The sequence below is a fragment of the Excalfactoria chinensis genome, unplaced genomic scaffold, assembly GCF_039878825.1.
Source record: "Excalfactoria chinensis isolate bCotChi1 unplaced genomic scaffold, bCotChi1.hap2 Scaffold_84, whole genome shotgun sequence".
Taxonomy (NCBI): Eukaryota; Metazoa; Chordata; class Aves; order Galliformes; family Phasianidae; genus Excalfactoria; species Excalfactoria chinensis.
This window is the reverse complement of record NW_027315716.1, coordinates 368173-387905: the sequence shown is the minus strand read 5'-3', so window position 1 is coordinate 387905 and position 19733 is coordinate 368173. Positions and strand designations below refer to the sequence as shown.

General features: G+C 55.7%; 2 protein-coding genes and 1 long non-coding RNA gene across 4 annotated transcripts in view; 2 read left to right on the top strand and 1 right to left on the bottom strand.

Annotated features, from left to right (window-relative positions):
- Positions 1 to 1803: 1803 nt before the first annotated feature.
- The window catches only part of LOC140265311 (antigen-presenting glycoprotein CD1d-like), a 58935-nt gene continuing 41005 nt past the window's right edge, over positions 1804 to 19733 (bottom strand). The window contains exons 1-7 of the mRNA XM_072361235.1: positions 6646 to 7169; positions 6216 to 6464; positions 5064 to 5345; positions 4682 to 4966; positions 4504 to 4594; positions 4317 to 4429; positions 1804 to 2662 (exon numbers count right to left, since the gene is read on the bottom strand). Coding sequence (XP_072217336.1) covers positions 2481 to 2662; positions 4317 to 4429; positions 4504 to 4594; positions 4682 to 4966; positions 5064 to 5345; positions 6216 to 6464; positions 6646 to 6712 — 1269 coding nt within the window. The 5' untranslated portion in view covers positions 6713 to 7169 and the 3' untranslated portion in view covers positions 1804 to 2480. Of the gene's footprint in view, positions 2663 to 4316; positions 4430 to 4503; positions 4595 to 4681; positions 4967 to 5063; positions 5346 to 6215; positions 6465 to 6645 lie in introns of the transcript that reaches the window.
- Positions 3967 to 5164, top strand: LOC140265342 (uncharacterized). Its single transcript, XR_011906251.1, has 3 exons — positions 3967 to 4215; positions 4524 to 4784; positions 5077 to 5164. It is a non-coding gene; the product is annotated as an uncharacterized lncRNA (long non-coding RNA).
- Positions 7440 to 11398, top strand: LOC140265326 (coiled-coil domain-containing protein 81-like). 2 transcript variants are annotated; one of them, XM_072361249.1, is made up of 3 exons: positions 7440 to 9089; positions 10701 to 10762; positions 11057 to 11398. In XM_072361249.1, the coding sequence occupies exons 1-3, from the start codon at positions 9020 to 9022 to the stop codon at positions 11228 to 11230; spliced, it is 306 nt and encodes a 101-aa protein (XP_072217350.1). In that variant the 5' UTR covers positions 7440 to 9019; the 3' UTR covers positions 11231 to 11398. The 2 variants fall into 2 exon arrangements, with proteins under 2 accessions (XP_072217350.1, XP_072217349.1); XM_072361248.1 differs by lacking the exon at positions 7440 to 9089 and having other exon boundaries at positions 9767 to 10762.

Here is a 19733-nt window from a genome sequence, read left to right as displayed (position 1 = left end):
ACAGTTTCTTATTCCTATTCTTAAAATAGTCGCTATTTTACGCAGATTAAAATTCTCCCTTGAACTATTCCTGTCACTGTTCCCACCCCGGCACAGGTCAGGAGGAGTCAGCCCCAGGCCATGCCACCCAGCCCCTGCCTTGCACAGCTGGGCTCCTACCAGCTGGATCACCAGCTGCTCCAGGCTGCGACCAAACCTGCTGCCTCTGGTGTGCCTGTCATGCTTATCACTGGTTAACAGGCCAAGAGAAGCTGCTGAACCAGTGCCTGTCTCACAGCAATCTCATGCAAGTCTCAAGTAGTAGTAGCCATCAATGATTAATTTTCAGCAACATCAGATACAGGACTCCATCTGCATTGCTCCGTACCGTGACTGTTACTATATTCCGTAAGTGCCAGAATCTACAAAATGTAGTACTAGCCTCATGCATCTGTGAGAAAGATTAAACAAAAAAAAATAAAAATAATTTAAAAAAAAATCAACCAACACAAATGACCGCGTCTAACTGAGAAGCTACGATTCTGAAGGAAATGAGTTTTAAGCTACCACTGAAAGTTGCTAACAAAACGGAACCCTTACAAACACATCCAAATGCATCAGGAAGAGATACTTCTAGTCAACAATTCCATTTGATTGCTTCGAATTTGGTTCTAGGAAGGCTGGGTTTTTTTTTCGTTTGTTTGTCTTTTGAGGGAGAAACAGAACGAGAGGAATACTTAAAATATCTTGATAATCCATGAGCTTATGTTTGGAAGACAAAAAAAACAAAAGGTACTTTGAAAGAGTGACCTTACAGCAAATTTGCTAGTTACAGCCGTATTTCCCAGGCAACCAGCTCTGCCCTGGGCAACAACTGGCACAAGCAGGTTAGGACCTGGGCAGCAGACACCCACACTGCTATCAGGCTCCCACCTGAGGGTAGCCTTCCATCCCTGTGAGATGGTTTTTACTTGGGCACCTGCATCTGCACTGTAGAACATGTGCTCAGCTTTGAAGTCTATGGAAGGGGGTGACTTTTTCTGCAACACAGCCGTAGCCTAAAAATGAGCAAAATATAATAACCACATGAACTTTGTTCTTTAAGACTTTTGGTGTTCTCAAAATCATGCTATTCGCAAATAAAAGCACAGGTAAGAATATCAGTTTCCCAAAAGGGGAATGAGCTCTGGACATAAACAGAACAAACACATCTTGACACCGACGGACATACTGTACAGACAGAACAGCTACACTCCTGGGACGGGGACATGAAATGAAATGACTTTATGTAGTCAACTACAACTTTGTATTCACAGACAGTGAACAACTGGACATTGCATTTCACCATGCTGGAGTGGACAAGCTGTTCTCACACACCGTATACTCAGACCTTTCTACTATCACAGTGTTGCTCATCTTGCTCTTCCCTGCTTGCCTTGCTGTCCCAGCACCTTGCTGGCTTGGAGATGTGTAAGAAACATTCCTTGGAGACAGGAACTACAAGATAGACAGTGCTCTCCAGTCTCACCTTCAACTTGACAGCATTTCCCTCTGGAAAGATCATTTTGTATGTCCTTTCCGACCTTGTGATTCTATAACTCTGTGAAAGGGCACAGTGGGAATAGCACAGTATCTCCTGGCTGCAGGGATGCTCCTGGGCTCTAAGGGCCCCCTTAACACCCAAAGCCCCTGCAAAAGGCTTGGGAGTGTCTGGCACACTGCATCCTTATGGTTGCTCTCCCAGGACAAAGAGGTGGCTTGGTTGATGATAGTACTGTGGCCAGCGGGGTGGAAGTCTGGGGAAGCCAGAGCTCCCTACTGATCTTGTATGTCACCAGGTCTCTGCCACCTTCCCCAGTGTTGACAAAGCTCCATCTCGTTCCGTTGGTGTAAAGCTTGTAGCCTGCATGGATCTGGAAAACCGGTGGGTCTGCAAAGGGCAGAAGGCTATGTGAGCATGGGGACATGGGGATGGCTGGGGAGGTGTGGGCACGATGGGCATCACGACCACGTGAGTTGTCAAGGGAGAAGGGCTGAGCAGTGCAGGGTGGCAGCTTAAGCACTTTGTCCCCCAGAATGTCCCCCTGCAATATGTTCCTTCGTGTTTCCCCTTCCCTGATCCATGCCAGGTGATTCCCACAGCCCTGTTAAGTTTGGGAGCAGCTCCCACATGTCCTCCATATGTAGGGTAAGAGGGCAGAAACCCCACAACACATTGCAGTGCTCCACTGAACCACAAGCCTCAGGAGACAGAGCGTTTCCCAACACCCTTTGGAGGCTGTTGGCCCCTGCCAAAAGACCCCACAACCCATTGCTTTTTGGAGGCTGTCAGACCCCCAGGAGGTCCCACAAACTCTGTGCTCATGGGGTTGGATTGTTTGGTCTGCAGCTGTCCCTCCTACTCACAGTCCAGCCCTGCCTTTGTGGCCATCTCATGCATGAACCGAAACGCATTGCGCATGCCGACCATGGAGAAGGACAGAATCTTCTTCATTTCACTCTCAGATGCGACCTCTTGGACCCACGGCCAGCAGATGTTTATGTTCCAGGTGTGGGGGTCCAGCACTATTATGGGTAAATCTGCCAGCGTAGCCATCCCAGTCAGTTCTGTGGAGCTGATGTTGTCCAAGAGCATTGTGAAGAAGAGCTGGAAAAACTGTTTCTTCGGAGGGAAAGCATGAGGCTGCAGGAAAGAGGGGGAGGTGAATGAATGGGGGATGTACTTTGAACCACACACAGCAAACCCCAAGCCCAGGTGACCATTTCTGTCACAGGACACGCAGGGTGTCCTGGCAAAAAGCTCATCCATGTGATTCCCAATCTAGAGGCAAGTGGGCACGGACAGGGGTGCCTTTGGGTGCTGTGAGGCTGGGGACAGCCCCTCGATGCTGGAGACCATCCCCGTCACGTAGGAAAAGGTCTCTTAGCCATTCCACCCCTCTCCCCCCAATCTGCTATAGGGTCCCATGATGGAGGCTGGGGTGAGCTGGGGCTCCCACTTACTTTCTGCTTCTGCCCATGTCTCGTGGAGGAGAAGGAAAAGGAAGAGGCAGTGGGGCCACATGGTGCCCACAGCGAAGGCAGCGCAGAGGGGATGGTGGGAAGAGGAAGCACTGTGGGGTCCCAAAGGCCACGCTCCACCAATGGGGCTGATGCCAGCGAGGTTTCTGGGAGGGTCTAAGCTGGGGGCTAGAGAAGCGTAGGAGGGAACGAGGCTGAACTTGTTTTCTTTTGGGTCACTGTGCAGCAACTGCAGCCCTTGACTGGTGGCAGAGGGTGGGGATGCTTGTGCACAATGTGCAGCACACTGGGGTGCTGCAGCATGTGATGGGTGCTGGGCATGGGGATACGGGGTGATCAGGAACCCCCACCTCCCCCTACCCCTCCTAGCCAGCAACCCCAGGCACGAACAGATGTGTTTCTCTTCCCCTTTCCCATGGGCCCCACACTGGTGCAAAAGCAGAACCAGAACACAGCAGAGGGGAAGTGACGTCCTCCTTTGTACAAGAGCAGAGCTGGGGTCTCAGAGCTGTCCCCTCCTGAGCACAGCTGGTGTCCCTGAGGGGTTGAGGTGCTTCTGCCCACTCAGACCCCGGTGGCACTGAGGTGACCCCAGGATGTGGGGTTACGACTTCCCAGGTAAAGGCTGAGCCCTGGTGGCTTTCAGATGCTCCCACGGTGTGTGTACCCCCAGAGCATCGCTTCTCCTCACTCCCCCGAGCCTTTCCCTCGAGCCCCCTCCCTCTGCACTCCCCTTCCCCAGCTCCGTTCTGCCCGGAGGCGCAGAGGCGCTGTCGGGATCCTCTGCTTCCAGAGCTGGAATCGTTCAAGGGCACGGATGGGTTCCTCCCACGGCTGAAATCGGGGTGCTGCCCCCATCGCCGGGGAGCACGTCGCCCCCACAGCACGGTTATGCCCACAAAGGAAGGAGGATTTCCACACAAGCTGGGTAACCTGTGGGTCAAATTATCCGGTAATTCCGTGCTCCATTCGCTTCAAACCTGCCTGGTCTCGCTCACACCCGCACCTCCGTGCTGAGCACGGCAATGTTTGAGCATCTCTTTGGGAGCACAGCGGAGCTCAGCGCTGCTCAGCGCTTCCAGCGCCGTCGGTGGGTGTCGCTGGAGGGAGGGTTTGGGTACAAATATCGCCGGAAGAGGGTTAATAAAGGCGGCGGTTGGGCGATAAAATGCAGAAGGTGCCGACGGGAGGTCGCAGCTCGCTGCTCTTGGGCAGGTGGGTACTTTTATTAGGGCTGGGGGAGCTGCCACGAGCAGTGGGGGGGCTCTCACACGGTTCAGCTCTGAGAAGCGCTCAGATGTGCCCCCTCCCCTCACCTGCCGTTCCGCTGCCGCAGCCCCCGTATTGCCCCGCGCTGGTCCCGCTCCGCGTTGCGCTCCGGCGCTCCGCCAGTGGGACGCTGCGCTCCTCGTCCACCCGCTGCCGCTTCCTACAACGAGAGTGGGCGCTGCGGGGAGGGTCGGGGGGCTCTGAAAGGAGCGGCGGGGCAGGCGGTGGTCTCACCTGTATCTCCGTACCAACAGTGCTGCGATGGCGGCCGCGACCAGCAGCAGGACGACCCCGATCCCCGCACTCAGTCCCCTCTTGGAGTGCTCTGAGAACAAACAGCCCGTCAGCTCTCCTGCTCCTCATGCCGAGGGAACAAGGCTCGGGAGCCGCATCCCCGAGGGGGACAACCTACCCCAGGGGACGAGGAGGCTGCGGTCACCCAGGCTGCGGTGCTGCACGCGGCAGGCGTAGCTGTGCCCGTCCCGGGGTGACACCAGCAGGGTGCTGCGGAGCTGGTAGGTGAGGTCAGCGTTGGGTAACACCGTGCTCGTGTTCATTGCTGGACTCGGGGGCAGCTCCCGGCCGTCCCGCAGCCAGGTGACAGCGATGGGCCGCGGGTAGAAGCTGGTGACACGGCAAACCAGCAGGAGCTGCTCTGGGCCGGCCGTGCGGGCAAAGACCACGGCGGTGGGGGGCACTGAGGGATGGATATGAGGGGACTGCAGTGCAGCACCACTCAGCCCCCCCCCCCACACACATCGGGAGCTGATGTGGCAATGTTGGGGTCAGCTCACCTTGTCTTTCCAGATCTGCTTTCCCAGCCTGGATGAAAAGCCTCAGAATATCCACACAGGTGTAATTGAGGAGCACTTGGATCACCTCATTGAGAGTGCTGGCGTTGGCCATCAGCCGCTCAGCTGTGGCTGACAACTGGTTATGTTGCATTGGCTCCCAAGTGCCTGTATCCAGGCAGAAGCGAATGAAATTCTGGCCCTCGTAAGCAATGTCAAAGAAGGTCCTGATGGTCCTGTTGGACTGGAGCTCACAGCCTATGGAGGACTGGAAGACAAAAGGGTCTGGGGGCAAGGGGTAGAGTGATGGAGTTGATACGTATCACCTTTATGATACGTATCATATGAGCAGGCACTCAGCTTCGTGGCTGCTTAAGGTCTGAGTGCTGTCCCCATGCAAAAAGAGCCCTCTGGCTCTCGTATCCAGTGTCAAAAAAGGGTCCTGATGGTCCAAAATGAATGTTTGTGTCCTCCCTCCATGCAGGATGAAGGCATGTTGTCCCAGCACTGTCATCCCCTCAGTGCCATGGGGAAAATCTATGAGTCCCCAAGGGGCTGCTGGGCTCCGGGGAACGGACCCGGTGCTGCTCCAATGTCTCCCTGCTCCCCATCCCCCCTCCAGGCCCAACCTGTTCCTTCTGGGCTGTCCCCTGCCATGGTGGTGACACGGGGACAGCCCATGCAGGGCTGCTGGGGCCGATCCCTGGCACCCAGTGACACTGAGTCAGCCCCAGGGGAATGAGCACAGAGCATCACTTCCCTTCTCTGGAACTACTCCACAGAGAAGTGGTGATGCCAAAGTGTCCCTGATAGCCCAAATCTGGCACCTGTGGTCTGATTTCCTGCAAGGCCCATCGAGGTGGTGGCCAGCCCTGGAACTGTCCCTCTGTCCCTCCCATCAGGGCCACTAAAGTCTGGAAGGACAGTAGAGTGCAGCCAGTGGGCTGGCAAAGGGGTTGCCTTAGCATGGCTGCTGAGGGTGCCCAAAGTTGCCTCAGGTGACCACAGGTCCCCAGTCTGCCCAGCAGACACACACCATTTATCACAGTCAGCCACAATGTGACCGTTTGTCCTTATTATATCGAAGCTTGGTCCCCAGAGTCCCCTCATGTCCCAGAAGGAACCTTGGAAATGGGGTGGGGAATGGACACATACAGGGCGTCGTGGCGTACATCTGCACCAGCCTGTTGAAGTCCCTCACGTATGACTTGATGGAGCTTTCAATGACGTCCCAGTCTCCTTTTGGCAAAGATGGGCGCAGCCAGGGTCGGTAGTAGTGGATATTCCCAGTGTTGATGTCCAGAGATCCCATTTCCACGTCCCCCAAGAGCCCCACTCCTCCCACAAGCACGGAGGTGCTGTTTTGGAAGGTGGCAAAATGGAGAAGCTTGAGTGTATAGGAGCCTGCAGGAGATAGGAAGAGAGATGGGGGTTGTGCCCCCAGCTTTGTCACCCCTGATGGCTCCTTGGGACCCCCCATAGCTTGCCACCACCTCAGCTCCATCTCCTGTCCCCCATCTTGACCACAATCCCCATAAGGGCTTATTTGTGAGGTGAGAAGAATGGGTTAAGGTTAGCCACTTACCCTCTGGCTCTGCCCAGGTCCCAGGGAAGAAGAAGAGGAGGAGGAGGAGGATGGCATGGAGCTGCATGGTGTCTGTATGGTGCAGCTCCACACGGATGCAGTGGGATGATGAAGGGGCTGCTCACTTCTCAAGGCAGATCTTGCCTCGCTGGTTGGCACTGGTTGGCTCCAGCAGCCAATAGGGTCGGTGTTGAGGTTTTGGGGAGGTCCCTGAGGTGCCCTCTGCAAGGAGTTGGGCTGAGGCATTCAGGCTATGGGTCTGGAAGGATTCTTTCTGGCCTGTGGTTGAACTTGGGGGGGTTACCATATAGGGATGGCACAAGGGGGTCACTTCCTCTTCTAAGTCTGTCCCAGGAGCCATCCTGCATTCTTCGCTTCTTCTGCTTGTTGCACACTTCCTTGTAAAGTAGACTTGACTTGGATTATTTAGCAATAGTAGCGTGTAAGTAAATGGATGTTATCCTGAGGTTTTATCCACGTAAACTCTTGGATTTCTACCGAGCATTTTCAGAAACCAAAAGAGCAATCAGATATGGCAACAAAGGAATTGTGACCCGAGTAGAGATTTAATACAGCTCTGGGCTCTGCTTTGTTTTACCTTTCGTCACTTAGAATGTGTCCCTAAGGACTGAGAGATTTTTTTAAAATAGTTTTGTCTTTCCTATTCAGTAGCATATTTGGCTACTGATGTACTGGGAAGTTCAGTAGTAGCTGCAGTGCTGCAGCAACATCATCACCTCTAACATCACCTAATAACAGCAGTGTTATTAGAGCCGGCTTGTGACCGTCCTCTGCCTACTGTGAGCAAATTCATCACTTAAGCTATTCTTCTAACTCAAGTGTGGCTGGACTGTTTTTCCTTGCCTGGAGTCTGCTCACGTGCCAGTGGGACTCAGACTGCTGTTCAGGGGATGTCAAACTGTGGCACCAATCCAGGGCGTAGCTTTGCTTTGTTTTCCTCACAGTCTTGCTAATTTCAGCAAAAGAACCGTCTGCCCAAAGTTGCTGGAGATTTGCTTGTGCCCTCTGAGGAGTTCTGATCTTTTTCTGTGTAACACATCTAACTTTTCAAACTATGTTCACACTGTGGTTCTTCACTTGCTTTGCAGAAGACAAGACCACCTGGGATTGCACTGATTCAACTTAGATTCCCGTTTGCAGACTGATGTTTCCTGTCGGGACTGTTAATGGACGTTATCCTCAGTGTTATTCTTCCACGATGCTGTCAGTTTTCTCTGGAGACTTCTTTGGTGTCTCAGGAAGAGGTACAAAATAACTGGGTTTTGAAAATGATGGTACTTATCATTTTTGGTGATGAACTGATGATGCAGTATTAGCATTATCAGTTCTCGGAGGACTTGAAAGTTTGTACATGGATTCCAGACTGTTTGTGTTTATATGCTCTACTGAACAAGGCCATGAGCTTGGATAAGCAGCACTGGATGGTAAAATACTGTACTGCAATTCATTGTCGAAATGTCCTTGTATTGTAATTTCCAAGACTCAGGTAACTGTAACAATATCTCCGTAAGTCAAATACTGGCATCCTGCCGGGAGCTCCATCTTTCTTCCTCTGGGCTCAAAGTCCTCTGGGGAAATGCCACTCCTCCCCTCCCTTCTGAGAGCCACAGTGCCCAAAGAAGGCAGGCCACAGGACCAGAAGGTGAACTCTTGAACTGCCACCGCTCTGCGTGATGTTCTGATGTGGGATATCTACAAAACATCCCCAAACCACAACAGGTAGCACGGAGCTGCAGTGGGGAATGCCCTCCACACACGGCCCTGTCGGTGCACGATGCTGCAGGCACGCTCCTTGCCATCTGCACACACGTGGGCCGGCTTTGCACTGCCGGGCACATCATCTGGCCTGGGCACTGCAGGTACCCACACATGATGGGGTGCAGACACGGCAAGGCCAACCCTGGCTGATTGTGCATCTCATTCCCGCTTGGCGTGGGAAGAGGGACTTCAGTGGGACACAATTGCTCCAAAGGAGTTTGGGGGCTCGGTTACAAATGTTGCCCTGACCTGTTGGCCTTGTCTGTCACCAGTTGCAGTGGTTACAAAGCACACGGAGGATACATCGCGCTGTGTAAGCTGAATAAAACACGGGATCACACAAAGTACAAACGTCTGAGTTACAACAGCACACATCACCAACTTGTCACAGACACTAGCCCGTGGTTCTGCAGGAGTGGTGACACAAACGTTACAGACCATTACTGATGTCAACATCTTCCTTTCCCACCCTTTTCTTCCCTGCACACGAAGCAGCAAGCTGCAGGCCATCAGAGGGCTTGCAGTGACATCAGACGGTGGCTGCGGTCATCTGAAGGCTTTTCTGGTTGTCGGAGGGCTCCACTGGTTGTCAGAGATGTTCACTGACCATCAGAAGGCTTCATTGATTGAGTTGGGATGTCACCGGTCATCAGAGGGCTTCATTGGTCAGTGGAAGATGGGAGGTGTCCATGGGAGGGGATATGCAGCCCTTGTTCTGGGTGATGGGTAGGGGGTTGGGGCACTGAGGCACGCGGCCTAAAGCAGACCCAAAGGAGTGACAAGTGGCTGCAATAAGAGAGGGGCTAAAAGTAGGGTGTTGTGGTCACACTGTGTCCATGCAGAGGCGGATCAAAGGGTGAAGGCTTTGGGAGGAAATGTACGGAGGAACTGAGAGAGAGCAGAGGGAGGGTACTGGGGTTGATGGCAGCATGAGGAGCTCCATCCTTTAGGACTTTGGAGCAGATGATGAGTGAGGGAGGGGAAGCCCACAGGGGTGCAGGACATGGTGTGCATGGCATGGAGCTGAGGAGGCCTCCCAGAACTGTGAGGTGGCCAGTCCCTGCTGAGCATGAGAACAAGGACACGGACACAGAGAGTGTAGGTTTGCTGAGGGATTTATTGATCATCAGAGGGTGTCGCTGATCATCGGGGTCTTCACTGCTCACCAGAGGGCAGCACTGGTCATCAGAGGATGTCAGAGCGCTGCACTGGCAAGGAGGAGCCTTGTCCCTGCAGGGTTTGTCCCCAAGGACTCGGGGCAGGAGAAGGACTGGCAGCAGCCAAGAGACCCGGGGCAGGACGTGGGTCCCCTGGGGACAGAAGCCACATCCCCTGTACTACCTGCATGGTGACTCTGGGCCATCCAATAGGGCACCCTGAGCCTGCCCCCTCCAGATCCGTTTCTCTGCACAGCCCCATAGAGTGCAAAGGAAGGGCTGGAAGTGACAGTGCCCAGGTCCCCCTGGAACAGGCCACGGACAGTCCCCTCCATGCCATCCATTAATTCCCAGCCCCTGATGCCCGGTCCTCAGGGCTGCGGAGACACCCAGGGTCCCCCAAGTGCCCTGTGGTGCAGGGACCCATTGTGAGCACTAGAACAACGTGGCCAAGTCACGGTCATGTCGCCTGCTCAGCCCCAACTGCCCCCCATTGCCTTCTTCCCCTTCCTGTTGCCCACCCATGGCAAGAGGGAGCCCAACAGAGGCTTTGGAACACCAGGGGTGTCCCCAAGGCCCAGGGGAACTGAGAGAACAGCAACACATTCCAGCCCCATCCTCACCCCAGGGTCAGCCCTCAACTCACAGGGCCAGGAGAGGGAGAAAGCAGAGATGGGTCAGCAGTGCCAGGCGGGGCAGGCAGCAGTGCCAGCATCATAATGGGCAGCTGGCCATGATGTCACCGCGTTGCCGTGGTGGCGTTTGTGACACGGCCAACCCGAAGGGGGGTATAGGCAGAGCACGGAGGTGGGTCCTGCATCCTGAAGGAGCATCTGGTACAGAGCAGACGCATCTGAAGGATGAGCTCCAGCATGGCTGTCGCCAACAAGGAGCAACATGGGATGAGCGAGGACGGCCCCATGGTGGGCCGTGCCTCCAGACAAATACGCAGCGAGACTGAAGGTACACGGGCCCACAGCCACCACGGGAGCGGTGCTGCAGCCAGTTTTGGGATGGAGATGGCACTTTCCATCTGCCACCTCCATCCTGCCCAGCAGTGGGAGGGGTGCCGGGAAGGGGCAGATGCAGAGTGTGACCAGCTTTTCCTTTCATCTCCAGAGCGAGTTGCCGTCTGGGATGCGGTGGCCACCTTCATACACGAGCAGCTCCTGGTGCACAAGGTGCGTTTGTTGGCTGTCTGGTTCCTCCTCGCCCTGTCTGGCTCAGCCTGGACTTCCTCTGAGTCTTGCCCTGCACACACAGCAGGAAACTCACCCTGTGTTTCGCTGCTGAGCTGCGTTCGGGAGGGAGGGCGAGGGGAAGGTGCAGCCCCAATGCTGTCCCCGCTGCGCTGGCTTGTGCCTCTTGAACAGCAGGAGGGGGCTCCTGAGCTCTGTCCCCGCACAGGACCAGCTCCAGCTCTTCCTCCAGCCAGCCCTTAACTCTTCCGCCCTTTCTTCCTCCTCCACTCGCAGGGGGTCTGGATTCCCACCTTCGGCTCCTTTGACACCGTCTCCAAGGAGATCGTGACGGAGGACAGGACCGTGACTCTGTGCTGGCCCGTGTTTCACCTGGCCAGCAACCTCAGAGCTAGGCACCACCTCAAGTCCCGCAGGGAGTCCCTGCCAGGTAGGATGAGGGGGGATTAAAGCTCTGCTGGCTTTGTGGACGGGGCAAAGAGGGCCACCACATCCCATCTCAGAAGCAGACCTCCCACCAGAGGAGCCCATGCAAACGCGGGGCTGATCTGGATGATGTCCCTTAGAAGGTGGAACAGCAACCGTATCATCAACCCCGTCCCTGGTATTTTTTCAGCCCACAGGAAGCTGGAGCTCCTGAAGTGCAGCCAGGTGGCCGCAGACGCCTCTGTGAGCCGGCAGACAGCGCAGACCTGCATCCAAAGCACCGTGTCGCTGCTCTCCGGCTGCCTGCAGAATGGGGAGAACGTTGCCGTTGTCCTGAAGGGCGTCGGAGTGCTCCTCATTGACGGGCTGAGCTTCGAAATGAAGTTCTATTACGACTTCCTTGAGAAGCTGTCGGGGAAAGAGAACTTCAGGAGAGCCGTCCGCAAGGTGAGCCGTAGGTTTCTCCATAGCCTGGGCAGTGCCGTGAGCCTCACTCAGCCCGCACACGGCCCACCAGGACCTGGGCAGCTGCTCGAGCCGTGCAGGTGCTGCGGTGCTGTCAGCTCTCCCTGCCTCGGGCTCCTCGTGTCCCCAGTGCCTCAGCCATGACCAGGACATCTCACAACCTCCCTGTTCCTTCCCTGCAGGCCCCCTCGCTGCTGGACATGGGGGTGTCCCGTGCAACACCGCTGGCTTCCCTGGTGTTCTCTGGCTGCCTTGTCGTATTACCCAAGTGAGTATTTTTCTGCTGCTTGATGCAGCTGCTCAGCTCTCATTCTGTAGCACTTGTGCCTTGTGTCCGTCAGTGTCCTGCCCAGCAGGACGTGCCAAACAATCACAGAACAATTGGATCAGGAAGGAACCCCAAAAGAGCACCCGGTCCCACTGTCCTGTGGGGAACAGGGACACCTACCTCCAAATGAGGTTGCTCTGAGCCTGGTCCAGCCAGGCCTTGAATGCCAGTCCCGGCACCCAGCATCTCTCTGGGCAAGACATCCCAGTGCCTCACCACCCTCCAGCCAAAACCTTCCTCCCATCCAAAGCCAGTCTTCCCTCTTTCCGCCTGAAACTGTTTCCCCTCCTCCTATCCCAAGTGACCCTGCTAACGGCTTTAGAAAGCCTTCATGCAGCACGAAAACGTGCCTGTGAGCAGACGAGCAGAGAGAGAGCAGCAAGGATTGCTGTTGCACTGCATCACACCGCTCACTGCCTTCTCCTCGCTTACAGGTTTCAAATGGAGTTGGTACCCAAAGTGCTGCCCCTGATACACCACAAGTCCTCCGGGAGCACCTCTGGGGCACAGAAGCCAAGAAAAGATGAGACGTTGCCACCTCTTTCCAAGGGCAAGAAAGGTAAAGTGGCTTCCAGGTCCTTCCCCTTAGGTTATGGTTGGCCTGTCCAAAAGGAAGGTGCTGGGTGTGACGTACCCCCATCCCTGGCTATGGCAGGAGGATGTGGGGATCTCAGGCCCTGCTCTTCCTCAGTGGAAGGTGCTGCAGAGCTGAACTGTAGAGAGGAGGAGTGGGGACAGAGATGGATTCAGGGGGGGTTCTGGGAACAGGCCTGAGTGCTGCTTGTGAGCGAGCCAAAGGCTTGACGGCGAATCTCCTCTTCCTTCCCAACTGCAGTGAGATTTGATAGCACTCCAACCTACATCCGACGCCTGAGCTCTGCAGGTGTTGACGGAGAGCTGTTCCGAAGGATAAGGAGCAAACTGCAGAAGGAGAGCATTGCCAACAGGTGAGGATGGAGGTGTATGTATGTGCATGGGGCTGAGCCAACAGGAGCCCTTTCCCTAACACCAAAGGGTCGCTGCTTGTTAGTGGCCGCCCGAGAGTGCTGGGATGGGGACTCCAGGATCCCCCCAGCTCACAGGGCTGGCCCCTCTGCACATCTGCGGAGAGCCCCGGGGCAGCCGCTCAGCTGTCTGTGGGGAAGGCTGCATTACAGCCCAGGCTCCTGGCTCAGCCTTGAGGGATGCGGCCCCAAAGCCATCAGCCACTCATGCAGACCCCTCCCGCTGTGTCCTTTCAGACTTCTGCCACCCATCCGGGCAGTGCCTGCAGACCTGGGCCGAACAAGGTGTGTCAAGTTCCTCGGTGAAGAAGGAGGAGCAGAGCAAGCCCAGCGTGAGGGTGCGCTGCCCAAGCGGCAAGAAGCCAAGGCCTCACGCCGCCACTCGGCCTTGAAGAAGACAACAACAGCTTGCAGCCAAGAGCCGCCATCTTTCTCCAGCCTGTCCTTGCAGACCCCACGCAAACCATCCATGCTGGCGTTTCTGGCCTGCGACTCGGTGGAATATCACAGGGAGAGGCTTAGGAAGATCAGGAAAGAGCGGGAGCAAGCCAAGGAAATGGCAGCAGCAACATCTGGTGGTGAGACCAGCCTGCCCGAGGAGTCCTCCCACAACAGATCTGGATTGCTGCCACCCATACGGGAAGAAGCGGGGTCTCCCACTGAAAAGATGGCAGCAGCAACATCTCGCGTCGAGCGCAGCCGGCCCGAGGAGCCATCAGTTGTCAGAGCTCAATTGCTGCCGCCCATAAAGGATGCAACAAGGTCTCCCACTGAAGAGATGGCAGCAGTAACATCTTGTGTCGAGCCCAGCCTACCCAAGGAGTCATCCACCCTGGGAGCCAGATTGCTGCCACCCATAAGGAACGAAACGGGGTCTCCCAGGTGTCCGGCTCCAAAGACCAAAGCCCTACCCCGCAGGAAGGGCACACCCTACCCACGTTGAAAGAGTTGACTCCCCTCCTGTTTGTAAACTCCCCTTCTGTACTAGAAGGCTGCAATGAAGTCACCCTGCAGCCTTCTCTTCTCCAGGCCACACAAGGAGATGTAGAGTGAAATGCAGAGGGGCGAAACAGCCAATAAAACCTCATCACGGGCTTTATATACCCTAATAAACCCTATCCCTTATAAACCTCAGCAATGTCTGTGCGAGCGTCATTGTGTCTTGTTAAGGCAGCTCTCGTGCTGGTGGAGGGGGAAAGAATTGCGAGAGGGCATCAGAACAACTGATGATGCTCCTCATACGGCCTGTGCTCCAGAGCTCTCGCCAGCTTTGTTGCCCTTCTTTGAACAGGTCCCAGGCCCCCAGTGTCTTTCTTGCAGTGCAGGATCCAGAACCGAACACAGAACTCGAGGTGCAGCCTCACCAGAGCTGAGTACAGGGGGACAATCACTGCACCGACCCCTGGGGAGCGCCACTTGTGACCGGTCGCCAGCTGGACTTAGCTCCATTCACCCAGAGGGAGGGCTGGAACATCTAACTTCAACATCCACGGTGCTAACAGGGGATGTGATCAACCATCCATACTCACATCTGATCAACATGAGCTAACCATCTATCACACCGCCAGTGCAGATCTATTGCATTCCAACATATCACCAGCCCGCGAAGAGTTATCGATTGCACTGAGATCACCAGTGCCCACTCCCCTTTCTATCTCTTTGGGCTATCTGGGCATTTTTGTTCTGTGCAGCATCGTGACAACTATGTGACTAACACAGCCAACAGAGAAGCTGAACAAGCCATTACGCCCCAGCACAGAGTGCCATGGCACACATCTGTTTACAGCAGACCAGAAGTAGCCACGTCTTACTGTGGTCTTTTACTATCCACGTGAAGAAAAAAGGAGGCAAGATGAAAACCTACATGAAAAGAAAACCCAAGAGTCCTCCCAAGCACTCCCATGGTTCAGAGCAAGCTTGTGCTCTTCCTCATATTTGTAGGAGCAGGCACAGCGCTGCAGAGGGACGTGAATGTAAATGTCACAGGTGTGACTGCCAAGGTTGTGAGCTGGAAGGGTAAAATGGAGAAGAAAACCCACTCATTTATTGTCAGAACTTGCTCCCGGTGCTAGAAACCATCTTGCCAACAGAAAGGAATGGACACCACTTTGTGGTGCGTGACACCTGACAACGCATCTGAACTGAATAAGACGCAACGATTTTCAGTGGGATAAAAATACGCAAGAATTAAAAACTTCACAAGGAAGGAATCCAAAGAAACCCATCCATCTCCAGAGCTGAGGGAGCACATGGTTACGGTGCCGCCCCATGCAGGGAGCGTGGCAAGAGCCAAGACCAAGGTACCGGCCCCGGGGCACAAAGGATGTCAGCGGGTGCCATTTTTTATCTGGATCAATCTGCCCGTGACAGGGGTGGGGGAAGAGGGGCAGTAGGGCTGTGGGGCCCCCGACAAATGGGAAGGGAATAGGGAAAGGGGTAGGGAGATGGGAGCTGGGCACAAGGAAACAAAGAGAGCAGCAGCAACGATCTAAGGAGGAAAACTTCTTTCACTAGCTGTGATCAGGGAATGCAAGGTAACCCAGGCCCCACAGGCCGGACAGCCGGCTTCTAGCCTGGCAGGGAGCCTCGGACAGGATGGGTTTTGGCCTGGCAGGGACCTCGGCCTGCAGGCTTTTGGCCTGGAAGGGCTTCCCCGGCCTGCAGGCCTTTGACCTGGCAGTGCCCCCCAGACCAGACAGCTGGCTTTTAGCCTGGCAGGGCCCCCCTAACCGGATTACCAGCTTCAGGCCTGACAAGGTAGCCCCCAACTTTGTGGCTGGCTTTTGGCCTCACAGGCCCAGCGGGTCAGTCAGCCATTTTGTTGCCAGGCAGTGAGCCCCAGGCAGGCTGGATGTTGGCCTGGTAGGAATCCCCAAGCCGGCCAGCCAGCTTTTGGCCTTGCCAGTGTTTGCTGGCCGGCGGCAGGCTCTTGGCCTGGCAGGGCTTCCCTAGTCGGCCTTTGGTGCCCTGCAACTATCTGACCAGATGGCTTTCACCCGAGGGCCTTCCTTGCCAGCTGGCTTTTGGCCTGGCTGGGACCCCATGTGCCAGCAGGCCGGCTATTGGCCTGGCAGGGCCCACTCAAGCCACCCGGCTGGCATTTGACCTGGTATGGTGCCTTGGGACAGCTGGGTTTTGGCCTAGCAGGGACCCCACAGGCCAGCCAGCTGGTTCTATCCCGGCAGGGACTCCTGGGTCTGCCAGCTGGGTTTTGGCCAAGCAGGGCTTCCCTGTCTGGACGGCCAGCTTTCATCAGAGATTCCAGATCTTTCTCAAGGGCTGAGCCCAGCCTGTCTCCAGAGCCCCAAGACACAGCATCCAGGCAGCCACTTCTGGCCTGGGGCTCACTCCAACTTCTCGGACAAAGGGCACAGAAGATCAGGCCCAGAAGGGCCCGCCCAGCCAGCCTGCCGCCTTTTGGCCTGGCAGGTTTGGGGCCTGGCAGGGCTTCCCTGGCTCCGCCGGGTTTTTGTCTGGCAGGGCCCTCTGTGCCGGCTGCTTGGCTTCTGGCGTGGCAGGGCACCCCGGTTCCTGTTCAGCTTTTGGCCTGGCAGGGTTCCCCTGGGTCCCCCAGCTCACAGGGCTGGCCCCTCTCCACATCAGCAGAGAGCCCCGGGGCAGCCGCTCAGCTGTCTGTGGGGAAGGCTGCATTACAGCCCAGGCTCCTGGCTCAGCCTTGAGGGATGCGGCCCCAAAGCCATCAGCCACTCATGCAGACCCCTCCCGCTGTGTCCTTTCAGACTTCTGCCACCCATCCGGGCAGTGCCTGCAGACCTGGGCCGAACAAGGTGCGTCAAGTTCCTCGGTGAAGAAGGAGGAGCAGAGCAAGCCCAGCGTGAGGGTGCGCTGCCCAAGCGGCAAGAAGCCAAGGCCTCACGCCGCCACTCGGCCTTGAAGAAGACAACAACAGCTTGCAGCCAAGAGCCGCCATCTTTTCCAGCCTGTCCTTGCAGACCCCACGCAAAACCATCCATGCTGGCGTTTCTGGCCTGCGACTCGGTGGAATATCACAGGGAGAGGCTTAGGAAGATCAGGAAAGAGCGGGAGCAAGCCAAGGAAATGGCAGCAGCAACATCTGGTGGTGAGACCAGCCTGCCCGAGGAGTCCTCCCACAACAGATCTGGATTGCTGCCACCCATACGGGAAGAAGCGGGGTCTCCCACTGAAAAGATGGCAGCAGCAACATCTCGCGTCGAGCGCAGCCGGCCCGAGGAGCCATCAGTTGTCAGAGCTCAATTGCTGCCGCCCATAAAGGATGCAACAGGGTCTCCCACTGAAGAGATGGCAGCAGTAACATCTTGTGTCGAGCCCAGCCTACCCAAGGAGTCATCCACCCTGGGAGCCAGATTGCTGCCACCCATAAGGAACGAAACGGGGTCTCCCAGGTGTCCGGCTCCAAAGACCAAAGCCCTACCCCGCAGGAAGGGCACACCCTACCCACGTTGAAAGAGTTGACTCCCCTCCTGTTTGTAAACTCCCCTTCTGTACTAGAAGGCTGCAATGAAGTCACCCTGCAGCCTTCTCTTCTCCAGGCCACACAAGGAGATGTAGAGTGAAATGCAGAGGGGCGAAACAGCCAATAAAACCTCATCACGGGCTTTATATACCCTAATAAACCCTATCCCTTATAAACCTCAGCAATGTCTGTGCGAGCGTCATTGTGTCTTGTTAAGGCAGCTCTCGTGCTGGTGGAGGGGGAAAGAATTGCGAGAGGGCATCAGAACAACTGATGATGCTCCTCATACGGCCTGTGCTCCAGAGCTCTCGCCAGCTTTGTTGCCCTTCTTTGAACAGGTCCCAGGCCCCCAGTGTCTTTCTTGCAGTGCAGGATCCAGAACCGAACACAGAACTCGAGGTGCAGCCTCACCAGAGCTGAGTACAGGGGGACAATCACTGCACCGACCCCTGGGGAGCGCCACTTGTGACCGGTCGCCAGCTGGACTTAGCTCCATTCACCCAGAGGGAGGGCTGGAACATCTAACTTCAACATCCACGGTGCTAACAGGGGATGTGATCAACCATCCATACTCACATCTGATCAACATGAGCTAACCATCTATCACACCGCCAGTGCAGATCTATTGCATTCCAACATATCACCAGCCCGCGAAGAGTTATCGATTGCACTGAGATCACCAGTGCCCACTCCCCTTTCTATCTCTTTGGGCTATCTGGGCATTTTTGTTCTGTGCAGCATCGTGACAACTATGTGACTAACACAGCCAACAGAGAAGCTGAACAAGCCATTACGCCCCAGCACAGAGTGCCATGGCACACATCTGTTTACAGCAGACCAGAAGTAGCCACGTCTTACTGTGGTCTTTTACTATCCACGTGAAGAAAAAAGGAGGCAAGATGAAAACCTACATGAAAAGAAAACCCAAGAGTCCTCCCAAGCACTCCCATGGTTCAGAGCAAGCTTGTGCTCTTCCTCATATTTGTAGGAGCAGGCACAGCGCTGCAGAGGGACGTGAATGTAAATGTCACAGGTGTGACTGCCAAGGTTGTGAGCTGGAAGGGTAAAATGGAGAAGAAAACCCACTCGTTTATTGTCAGAACTTGCTCCCGGTGCTAGAAACCATCTTGCCAACAGAAAGGAATGGACACCACTTTGTGGTGCGTGACACCTGACAACGCATCTGAACTGAATAAGACGCAACGATTTTCAGTGGGATAAAAATACGCAAGAATTAAAAACTTCACAAGGAAGGAATCCAAAGAAACCCATCCATCTCCAGAGCTGAGGGAGCACATGGTTACGGTGCCGCCCCATGCAGGGAGCGTGGCAAGAGCCAAGACCAAGGTACCGGCCCCGGGGCACAAAGGATGTCAGCGGGTGCCATTTTTTATCTGGATCAATCTGCCCGTGACAGGGGTGGGGGAAGAGGGGCAGTAGGGCTGTGGGGCCCCCGACAAATGGGAAGGGAATAGGGAAAGGGGTAGGGAGATGGGAGCTGGGCACAAGGAAACAAAGAGAGCAGCAGCAACAATCTAAGGAGGAAAACTTCTTTCACTAGCTGTGATCAGGGAATGCAAGGTAACCCAGGCCCCACAGGCCGGACAGCCGGCTTCTAGCCTGGCAGGGAGCCTCGGACAGGATGGGTTTTGGCCTGGCAGGGACCTCGGCCTGCAGGCTTTTGGCCTGGAAGGGCTTCCCCGGCCTGCAGGCCTTTGACCTGGCAGTGCCCCCCAGACCAGACAGCTGGCTTTTAGCCTGGCAGGGCCCCCCTAACCGGATTACCAGCTTCAGGCCTGACAAGGTAGCCCCCAACTTTGTGGCTGGCTTTTGGCCTCACAGGCCCAGCGGGTCAGTCAGCCATTTTGTTGCCAGGCAGTGAGCCCCAGGCAGGCTGGATGTTGGCCTGGTAGGAATCCCCAAGCCGGCCAGCCAGCTTTTGGCCTTGCCAGTGTTTGCTGGCCGGCGGCAGGCTCTTGGCCTGGCAGGGCTTCCCTAGTCGGCCTTTGGCCTGGCAGGTGCCCTGCAACTATCTGACCAGATGGCTTTCACCCGAGGGCCCTCCTTGCCAGCTGGCTTTTGGCCTGGCTGGGACCCCATGTGCCAGCAGGCCGGCTATTGGTCTGGCAGGGCCCACTCAAGCCACCCGGCTGGCATTTGACCTGGTATGGCGCCTTGGGACAGCTGGGTTTTGGCCTAGCAGGGACCCCACAGGCCAGCCAGCTGGTTCTATCCCGGCAGGGACTCCTGGGTCTGCCAGCTTGGTTTTGGCCA

Coding starts and splice junctions, on each gene's coding strand:
- LOC140265326 (XM_072361248.1), top strand. CDS start 10,442: ATGAGCTCCAGCATGGCTGTCGCCAACAAGGAGCAACATGGGATGAGC. Junction 10,763..11,056: donor AGCAGCTCCTGGTGCACAAG/GTGCGTTTGTTG, acceptor CTCCACTCGCAG/GGGGTCTGGATTCCCACCTT.